We start from the raw sequence: 10,452 nt of genomic DNA, 5'->3' as shown, positions 1-10,452 counted from the left end.
TCTTCAAGCCAAATACCTTTTAGATTCTTTACACCCTTGGCTGAAGAAAATCTCTCTCCTTTTTTTTGTTTGCAAAGGAATGTTTATTGTATCTTTCATCAAGGTGTCCTTCAAGTTGAAATTTCTTGCTCATAAATCCTGTATCATTAATAAACTCTTTTTCTTTCTTGAAGGAAAGTCATTAGTTTCTTCAAGATACAAAACATTCATACAATATATTTCTTTAGCTAGATGACTCAACATAAGATATGACAATAATTGAATATTAAGTCACTTTACTCAAGAGATTGTCTAAATATAAGCAAGCATAAGTCACTTGAACTAAAGAGATAATTTTATTAAATAATATGGTTCAAGGACACCCATGTGAGGCAATAGGAAGATTTATCAAAGTCAAACCAATTTTTTTTTATTTTCAGAAGCAATTTAGCTTAGATTCTATTTGCTTAAAATAATTATCAATAAGATATACCAGTTAAGTTTTAATCAAGTTATTTTAAATAGTTGTTTCTATCAAAATTCTGGATATGATTCGGCTTTCAATACAAATAATCTTGTTTTAGAGAGATAGGCAATTTTCTTTTAGATTAATTAAGATTTTATATTTGACTTATGGGAGATGGTTCAAAGGAATTAATATTCATACTTTTAGAATATTTTTATGCTCAGATTAAACATGACGTGTTAACATTAATCAATAGAATTCGAGATAATTTTATGTAAGGATATTAATCATTCAATCAAGGATACAGTGATTATACTAAATGAGACACTTTAAAGATCAGATTTATTAATCTTAGATTTTTTGAATAGTCTTGAGAATTACAAAAAAAATCATTGTTATAAAACTTTTTAGTAGAATTTTCATTATGATCACGACACATTAATCATTTATGATTGAAACATATGATGCATACATGCGACTTATAGAGTAAATCATAATATATTTCAAATAATCACATAAGGAATGAGTGATATTATGATAAATTATACTCATACCTTCACAAATAATGAAATAAGATTTCATAAGTATTATGCTCAATAAAGTTTTAACATGAAGGTATGAAATCAGCATCAAGTGTTTATACTAGAGAGGAAATTTAGATTTTTGTAAACTTGAAGAAGAAGGTTATATATATATCCATTCATTGTTTTCTTATCATGATGCAAGCACTAGAAAGTTTCATGCTAAACTCGTTGAGATAAAATTTAACATATGAGGCATTTAAAAACTTTGATGCAGAGAGTATCGTAATTTCATAAAAAAGATAATTTCAATACACGAAGTAGAATGTTAAACCTTATACTAAATTTAATGAATAAAATGAGACTTATCTTTAATTATGTGTCAATGCACCCATTTGTATGAAAATTTCATTTGTTCCATGGGTAGCTTGGCACACCTACATCTATACCCTCATATTTTTCATTTTGGGTACCCAAGCTTGCTTGGGTCCTTGAGGGTTAGTGCATATGGTTCCTTTTGAAATCTAAATTTGTTTAATCGTAATAACTTTACCATTTGATTTATTCGAATTAGAACCATAAATAAAGTTTTTATGCCCAATCTTTTTATATTTGAAATAAGTTATCTTATTTGATGGTTTGCTTGGCAAATTGATAACCTTTTTCTTTAGGGTTTTATTATTGAGCAAAGGAATCCAGCCAAGTCTTGATTTATCAAAAACAGCATGTTGGCTTTCAAACATCGTTTTTAATTTTTCTGAACTTACAGTGAATTTGTTAATAAAAGATTTTAATTGGTTGATTTCTTCATTTAGGTTTTGATTTTCTTTAATTAAATTCTGATTTTTCTGAATCAATTGTTCTGAATTTAACCTTAAGCTTTCATTTTCAGAATTTAGTTTGTCTTGTATTTCAGCAAAAGAATTTCTTTCTTTTGAAATTTTTAGATTTAGTTTCTTAGAATTTTTATTCTTCATAGCTAGTTTTCTACATTCACAATACAATTCATGAAAAGCATTTAATAATTCATCATAAGAAAATTCTTCTTGAAAATCATTTGATGTAAGAGTAGATTCAGATTGTACCTTATCTTCTTGTGCCATAAAGCACAAGTTAGTTACCCCTCGTACTTCTTTGGAGCTAGTATTATCATTGTTGCTCCTAACTTTTATTTTCTTGCTTGACTCTTCCTTGGTCAAGGCTTTCTTCCTTTTTATCTCTTTCTTACTTTCTTCTTGCTTCCTCTTCTTCTTTGTCTTTAGGAAGCTTTTGAATTTTTCGGTGTTTGGCTATGGATCCTTGTTTTCATCACCGAATTCTTCATTTGTTGTTCTTTCTTCCGGATTGGGAGATTCAACATCGTTTTCTGCAGGCTCACTGTTAGTATGTAATTGAAGCATATGTGAGCTAAACAGAATATTGTCATAAATATTTTCTAAAGTATCCCAGATTTCCTTAGCAGATAAACATGCAGAGATTTTATTAAATTCAGTTTCATGGATAGCACAATATAGTATGTTCATAGCATTAGCATTCAATTGTGCTAAGTCTTTTTCATTAATAGTGTGAGAGAGTGAGTGAGGGCCTCTAGTAATGATGTACCATAATTCATAGTTTGAAGCTTGAATGAATATCCTCATTCTAGCTTTCCAATAAGTGTAGTTTGTGCCATTAAATAGAGGTGGTCTATCAATTAATTGTCCCTCTCCTATAGAACATCCCACTTGGATTGTCATGATCTTTAACTCTTGATTGTGAGATCAATGGGTACTATTAGAGCACCTTGCTCTGATACCACTTGTTGCCCAAGGTGACAATCCAAGAGGGGGGGGTGAATTGGTTTCTTCTACTAAATTTTTGGTACTTTTAAAACTTTCTAAATTAAGTGCGATGGATGCTCTCTTAGGTTATTTAAGTGAGTTAATCTAATGCAAGAAGAGAAGATAAAGCAAGAGAAAATGAAAGCACAAACACAATGCAAACACACCAATATATAGTGGTTCGGTGCTCTCCTTAGCACCTACGTCCACTCCCCAAGCGTACCCTTGGAAATTCACTATAATCTTGCGGATTACAGTTGGATTGTTTTCCGGGCTCACAATCCAAAAACCTTGTTGGTTTTACGGGCTCACCAACGAACCTATACACTTGATTTTCCGGGCTCACCAAGAACCTTGTTGGTTTTGCGGGCTCACCAACGAACCTATACAACTTTGGTTTTTCCGGGTTCACCAAAAACCTTTGTTGGTTTTGCGGGCTTACCAACGAACCTTTACAAAGTGTTTATACAAATGAAAAGAAAAGATTTAAACTCCTAGATGAGCATATAAAGCAATATGAACAACAAGAAGAGTTAGAAAGAAATTATCACTTTGAAGTCGCTTTGCTCTTCTTGGTCAAGGAAGCTTCACTCTTCAATGGGGGAAGGAGCTCTTAATGCCTCTTTGAATCTGCTCAATCCCTTTCTTTGATTCTTGAATGAAGCTCTTGATGAAGCTTGTCTTGCTAGGGTTCTCTCTTGAATGCACTTGATGTATTTTCCCCAAAAGCTTGCTTCCTCTGATGAATACTCCCTCTTAAATACTTCTCCAACCTCCAAATAGTCCTTTCTGACCGTTGGATTGAAGAAACTAGCCGTTTATAGCCGTTGGAAGTCCAAAAAGCATTTCTGCACAACTAGCCGTTATGTTCAGCCCGTGTTTGGGTCGGCTCAACCTGTCCTTGGGTCGACCCAACCTTCACTTGGGTCGACTCAACCATTTCTTGGGTCGACCCTCTCAGAAAACACAGAAACTTGAAATTCAGCCTTCTGTTGCCTTGGGTCGACCCAACCTTTCTTTGGGTCGACCCAAGGTCAGCTTCAGAAAATTCAGAGCCTTGAATTTCAGCCTTTCTTCACTTGGGTCGACTCAACCTTTTTTTTTGGGTCGACTCAAGGTTTACTTGGGTCGACTCAACTTCTTCTTGGGTCGACCCTCTCAGTAAATCCAGAGAGCATTCTTCCTTTGCATTTTGAGGTTTTTTGGAGGTTGGGTCGACTCTTGCTTACCTTGGGTCGACCCAACTCACTGTTCATTTGTGCTGTTTTTGCAGGAGTGTGCCAGATGATTCCTCGATGTGCCGGGGTCGACCCAATCAACCTATGGGTCGACTCAATCCACACTTTGCTGCATTCTCAAGGTTAGTTTCATCCAAATGAACAAGACCATATATATATTTCCAATTAAGCAAATGTACTGAGAGCAATGAACTTATAAATGAAGTATCAATTTTAACTTATAGCATACTCTAGAGAATTGCTTGTTAATCATCAAAATAACACTATCATCCTCAAAACTCAATTACATATTCATGTTTCTCTCAATCTACTAATGATAATTCGAATAATGAAATATTAGAAACTATTTCTAATTTTCATTCTATTTTGATCAAAGATTTTCTGAATTATCATATGATTAGAGTAAGTAGGATGCGGTTTTCTCTTACTAGAAGTGATTGATTCCTTGTTGATCTACTCATAATCTTCATATACAATCCACCATATTCGGAAGACCCCGTGCACAACTTATTGTCATGAATAAGAGTAAACCAAAACATGGATTTATGTGCAAAAGATATCATGGTGATCTCAGGTCAAAGGATCAGTTGTACAACTCCCACTAAGAGAATTATCTTTTGACATGTAAGTAAGACTTTATAAGATATTCTCTTGGCAGGTCAATTCAGTGAACTCATTCCTCTAATGAGCACCCACACCTTTGTATTAGTGTCTCCACACAAGTAATTGTGAGATCAATCACCCTCTGCATCGAGCATACATAAGATGTGTCAGTTTTACCGGTAGCATTGATCCCTGACTCAATGTATCAACGGCTGAAAATACTTAAGATTAGAATTTTAAGATTTTAGGTCTCACTAGTATGATCTCATCATAGTCCTAAAATTATTGCCTTAATCTAAGGGGTTCATCACAAATATAAGAAACAACATATGATGAAACACAATGCCTTTATTTATAATCAAATATCACATACATGATTTGGAAAATCAAAAGAAAACCCTTCGCAATATAAATTCCGATTAGCTTGTAGGGCATCTATTCTTTCACTTACCTCAGTTTGCTCACCAATTTTTGGGTTTAGATGATAATTCTTCAACACCTAGCAATATCATAAACAATCATATTATTTGTTACCTGCTTATTCAATTTCTTATTAATTTATTTAACCTTTATTCTACTTCTACTACTTTTCCACTTCTAATTATTATATCTTATTTCTATATGATCACACCCTTTCCTCAATTCAAATTCTTTAATATTCTTTTAATTTTTCATAACTTACCGTCCATTCAAATGACTCATATTTTATTTTCAGGCCCATGGCTTGATTAAATTTCTGATTCAGTAATTGGGCTTATTTTTATTCAGGCTCATGGCCTGATTCAATTTCTGGATCAGGCCCATGGCCTAATTCAGTTTTTGATTTTGGTCTAATCCAATTTCTAGTTTAGGTCTAATTCAACTTTCGGTTCAGGTCTATTCCAACTTTGGGTCCAGACTTGATTCATCTTCTGGTTCAGGTCTGATTCAGCTTCTGGTTCAGGTCTGGTTCAATTTCTGATTCATACATGATTCTACTTTTGGTTCAAGTCTAATCTAATTTTTAGTCAAGATCTGATCCAATTTCTGGTTCAGGTCTAACCCATTTCTAGCTCAGGTCCAATTACATGGTTTTTTTATTCAGCCCCAGTGACATAGATAATGGGTTTACAATCAGGCCAGTAGCCTAAATACCTTTTTTCTTTGGCTCGGCCTAAGTTCAGTCCCGAACCCAAATTAGTTTGGGTTTAAAAGAGACGGTGGCTCGGACCGAGCTTAGTTACCGAACTAATATTATTATTTTATTTTATTTATATTTATTTATATCTTAAATCTTTATTTATTAATTGACTATTTAATTATGTTTTTTTTTCTTTTCTTCTTTTTCTTTTTCTTTTTTTTCTTTTTTTTTCCTTTCTTCCTTTTCTTTTATTTTCCTTCCTTTTCTTTTTCTTCCCGAAACTTCTCGTTCCCCCTTTCTTCTCTCCTTCCGCGAAGAAGGATGGGGTGATCCCATGCACGGAAGGGCCAAGCCGCCCGCGGCCGCGCCCCCGGCCAGCCTGCGGTTGTCGCCCGCGGCCGCGCCCTCGGCCGGGCCTGCGGCCGACGCGGTGCCGGCGACGCTCGCGGCCGAAGCCAGCGGCGGCCGCACGCGACGCCGACGGTGGCTGCAGACCGGTGACTCTTTCCTTTTTTTTTTTTTCTTCTTTCTTTCTTTCTTTCTTTCTTTCTTTCTTCCTTCTTCTCTTCTTCTTCTTCTTTCTTTTTTTTTTCCTCTTCCCCCTTCTTCTGTTTTCCCCCCTTCTGAGGAACAGGGTCCCTGGACCCTGTCACCCGAGAGAGGGACCCTCGGCCCTGCCGCAGCCCTCGCCGAGAACAATGGCAGCTGCCGCCGAGTCGACGGCTATCCGAGTTCGTCGTAGGAGAGGGGGAGGAGAACCCCTCCACTGGCGGCCACATCCTCAGCTTCCATATGCTGTTGCAGAGGAGGAGAAGAAGGAACCCTCCCTGTTCCTCTCTTCTCCTCCCTCTCTACTTTTTTTTTTCTTGTACGTGGATCTAGTCTAACTAATAATTTCACCATTGAGGACCAGATCCATTAGCTCAATAGTAGTCTTAGTCCAACCAAAAAGGAACAACAAGAAAGAAGTCATACACGTCGTATATGTGTAAGTCCCTTTGTGATTGTATTGGTCCAATGTTGAGCTGGTGGATTTTATTGAACCAGTAATTTCACTACATGCACATGCTTCCGTAAGTCTCCTTGAAGGTGGTGAAATTTTCAGTTGAATTAGTGGACTAGTCTCCTGGGAGGTGGTGAAATTTTTAGTTGGATTAGTGGACCTGATCGACCATGAACCAGCATGCACAATACGTCCATATTGCTTTCTTTTTGTCACAACCCAAGATTTTATCTAAAAAGACTGGCTTAAAGATATTATTTGAGTTTCTCGGCCTTGCATAAGTATACAAAATCTACTCAGTGCATAGCTGATGTAGAACTAAACATACCGTACATTCTCTTTCCATTTAAGCCTCGACATCTTTACCAGGTTAAATGTTCAAATTCATTCAATCTAATAACAAGTCATGATAGGCCCGTGTTGCATGACGAATCACCTGCCAATCTTTAATCCAACAAAACTATGCTAGAAGAATAGGATATAAAGATTGATCAGTACAAAAATCTCCCGTCTATATAGATTATAGGTTGGCCCTGGTTTGATACCAATTGTTATAACCAAAAATCTCATTCAAAAAAACTAGCTAAAAAATATTATTTAAATTTTTGGGTTCTATATAAATATTAAATATCTACATAGTACATAGTCAATATAAAATTAAACATACATAAGCATGATTTTTTTTATATTTTTATATTTTTTTGTTTATTTTTATATGTATGTGTTGATTTTTGGTTCAGGCTAGTGCCATGGCAAGTGGGGTCTGCCCTGTAATTGCGAGCCATTAATTTCTCTTTCCTTGCCGCTGAATTTTTCTACGAGCTGGGAAAGTTGTTGGATTATTGCAATCCCGTTCTCACATGTTCAGCTAGCGCTTATATTAATTCCATCTCGATCTCTTGGTGTGTGTCGCCGGCGCTACATGGGGTTCTCTTCTAGAAAGCAGATACTTGAGATCCCACCGACCCCGGCGACCGGTCCAAGTCTGCCGTGCGCTCGCGTGATAACCCGCGTGGACCAACTGGTCGAAAAAGAAAGCGAAGCTTTGCACGGAACCGACGAGCTGACGGCGATGGAGTCAGGCATGGCCCAACCAACTATTCCCATCTTGTTGGACATCTTACTCTTCTCCTTTTTCCTAAATGTGATTAAAAAAAGGATTGTTGGACCCTTTCAACAAGTTGGAACGAGCAGATCATGCTCGAAGCTGTTCGCTCATGATTATAAATAAACGATGCATGAGGCGATGCAGAAGAAACCGTGAGTGCCTGTTCTGATTGATCCTCCAGTCCAGAGCACAGGATCGATTTCACCAGAGAGACAGAAAGAGGGTGGTTTGTCAGGGGTGACCTGCAGAACACAAGAAGAGACAGACAGAAATTAAGGGAGGAGAAGAAGAGATGGGGAGCGGGAAGGGAGGAAAGGTGTCATGGTCGGTTGCTGCCCTGATGGTTGCACTTGTGGCAGCAAGCCTTGCTCTGGAGACAGCAGCCGCAACACATGTGGTGGGGGGCTCAACCGGATGGATCATCCCTCCCAACTCAAGCTTTTACTCTGATTGGGCCTCCACACAAACCTTTGCGGTTGGTGACACCCTTGGTAGGAAATTCATCCTCCATTTTTTGCTCCCTTACCTTGATTTCTTTCTCTCTTTTTTTTGGAAAAGCAAAGTATGTTGATCTTTTTTACTTTAGAGGGTCTGTCCGGCCAAAAATAGCCAGAATTTTCATGTGGCTGGGTTTACATGTTGCGGCCACTGCGCTTACATATGCAACCGCAGATGTAACCCGACTTAGATTGTTTAACCGGCTGTATCTGAGCTCATAAAATAACCTGTCCATAGCTCATAGCTGCACCCCAGGTCCCTGCAAGTTGTCCTCCGGCCGTTTTGGCTTAAGGACAAGTTAACTGCAACCCGAGGAGTTTCGGTGAGTGCAACTTTATATCCAACGACATGTGCCTAGACAGGTCCTCAATTAGCCTTGATAGTCTGCCTATGCATTCTACGTAAATACTGTTTTACTCTATTCTTTATAAAAATTCTGGGTGGCATTTTCCTTCCTTTAAATCAAATAAAAAAAAAAGGAATCACTACTCCTCCCTGTGGTGTTTTTACATGATTGATGGATAAAAACTGTTCCTGGCGTGTGCAGTGTTCAATTTTCAGACCGGATCGCACACTGTCGACAAAGTAACAAAGTCAGGCTACGATGATTGCTCAACTTCCAACCTGATCGGCTCCGCCATAACCACAAGCCCGGCCTCAGTTCCTCTCACTACCGCCGGCGACCACTACTTCATTTGTGGAATCCCTGGCCACTGCTCCGCCAGCCAGAAGTTGTCTGTCACTGTTGCCTCCTCCCCAACAGGCGCTTCCCCTCCCACATCAGCTGCTGGTCCCTCGCCACCAGGCACCGATGGAAGCAGTGCAGCCACATCACTTCTTTCTGGTTTCAGGACCGCCGCAACCTTCTCCTTGGCAACTGCACTCGTGTTTGCTGCCTCCTTTTTCCTCCTCTAGATTGGATACATATAACACCAGGCGCCTCATGCGTGCTTCTACTTTTCCCACAGCGAGAGGCAGAGATTGCTGCCGCTATATGTAGCATATTGTTTTTATTGATCATTTCTCTTTCTATAGTTGCCCATTCTTCTACTGTTAGCATACATGCAGACTTCGGGTCACAGTGCGAGAGATAGCCCGATACTTGTGTGTTAGTTTGATTGACGCAGCCTGATTCCTGATATCCGTGCAGTTTCATAATAGCGAATAATTCTGCCCAGTTACATGGGTGTTCATTGGTTTCCGTACAAATAAGCTGGGACTTTATGATGATTATACTCTTATGGTTTAACATGTTCCAGTTATTTTCGTTTCACTATATTTTACCATTTTCTTACAAAACATTATCATGACTGCAGGTGCTGTTAAAGGGTAGAAGTAAAAAAACACTAGCATATAAGTAAAACAGACACACCCCATTACATGATTCTTTTCCTTTTTCATTCCGTTAACAAATCTCCTCCCGCTCAAATCATGGTCCATGGACCTCGTCTTAATGGATGCTGGGCCCAAATAAGGAGAGACCTGTTTAAGGTCCACTCCATGCATTGACAGCCCTTTACCCGTTCTACCAGAAAGTAAAAGAAAACCCTTTTCCCACACAAGCGGGTATGGTCTGCCTACTCCTCGAAGGGCAATAAAAAGTATGGTGGAGAAAAACAAAATATATTAAAGTGAGAAGTTCACAGAGATTGAAATATTTGCTAGGCTCGTGCCTTCGAGATGCATGATGTTGCAAGGAGGGCCTTTAGCTGGAGCCTCACACAACAGCATAGCCCACACTAAACTAGCAGAGAAAGAGGACTGCGTTCCTCCCGAGGTATTGTCCGCTTTGGGCGCTCCGGCCTGCACGGTTTTGTCCCACAAAAGGGCCCTCGAGAGGAAAGGATTTCCACCCCCATTTAAGGCACAGAACCTTTCCGTTACTAGCCGATGTGGAACTAAATTCAAGGCCCCCTCCCCCCAACATAGCCCCTCCCAGCAGAAAGGTCCTGTGTTGAATTTTACCCGCGACAGCCCCCCAGGCAACCTGAGGGGTAGTCAATGGAGAAAGGAGCGCAGATGGGGGGAGACTGGTGCCCTCACACGGTTTTGTCCCACAAAAGGGCCCTCGAGAGGAAAGGATTTCCACTCCCATT

At 38.8% G+C, this 10,452-nt stretch overlaps 1 protein-coding gene across 1 annotated transcript; it reads left to right on the top strand.

Annotated features, from left to right (window-relative positions):
- Window positions 1–7,090: 7,090 nt before the first annotated feature.
- On the top strand, window positions 7,091–10,087 carry LOC120106139 (cucumber peeling cupredoxin-like). Its single transcript, XM_039119034.1, has 2 exons — window positions 7,091–8,349; window positions 8,904–10,087. Exons 1-2 carry the CDS (start codon window positions 8,151–8,153, stop codon window positions 9,269–9,271), a joined length of 567 nt encoding a protein of 188 aa, XP_038974962.1. The 5' UTR covers window positions 7,091–8,150; the 3' UTR covers window positions 9,272–10,087.
- The last annotated feature ends 365 nt before the right edge of the window (window positions 10,088–10,452 follow it).

The sequence above is a fragment of the Phoenix dactylifera genome, unplaced genomic scaffold (genome assembly GCF_009389715.1).
Source record: "Phoenix dactylifera cultivar Barhee BC4 unplaced genomic scaffold, palm_55x_up_171113_PBpolish2nd_filt_p 000475F, whole genome shotgun sequence".
Classification (NCBI taxonomy): Eukaryota; Viridiplantae; Streptophyta; class Magnoliopsida; order Arecales; family Arecaceae; genus Phoenix; species Phoenix dactylifera.
The sequence above is the reverse complement of the archived record's forward strand: the minus strand, read 5'-3'. Positions and strand labels throughout refer to the sequence as shown.

Bases quoted from the DNA above. Each gene is read 5' to 3' on its own strand.
- LOC120106139 (XM_039119034.1), top strand. From the start codon at position 8,151: ATGGGGAGCGGGAAGGGAGGAAAGGTGTCATGGTCGGTTGCTGCCCTG. The intron at 8,350-8,903 runs GTAGGAAATTCA...TGGCGTGTGCAG, and splicing joins TGCGGTTGGTGACACCCTTG to TGTTCAATTTTCAGACCGGA.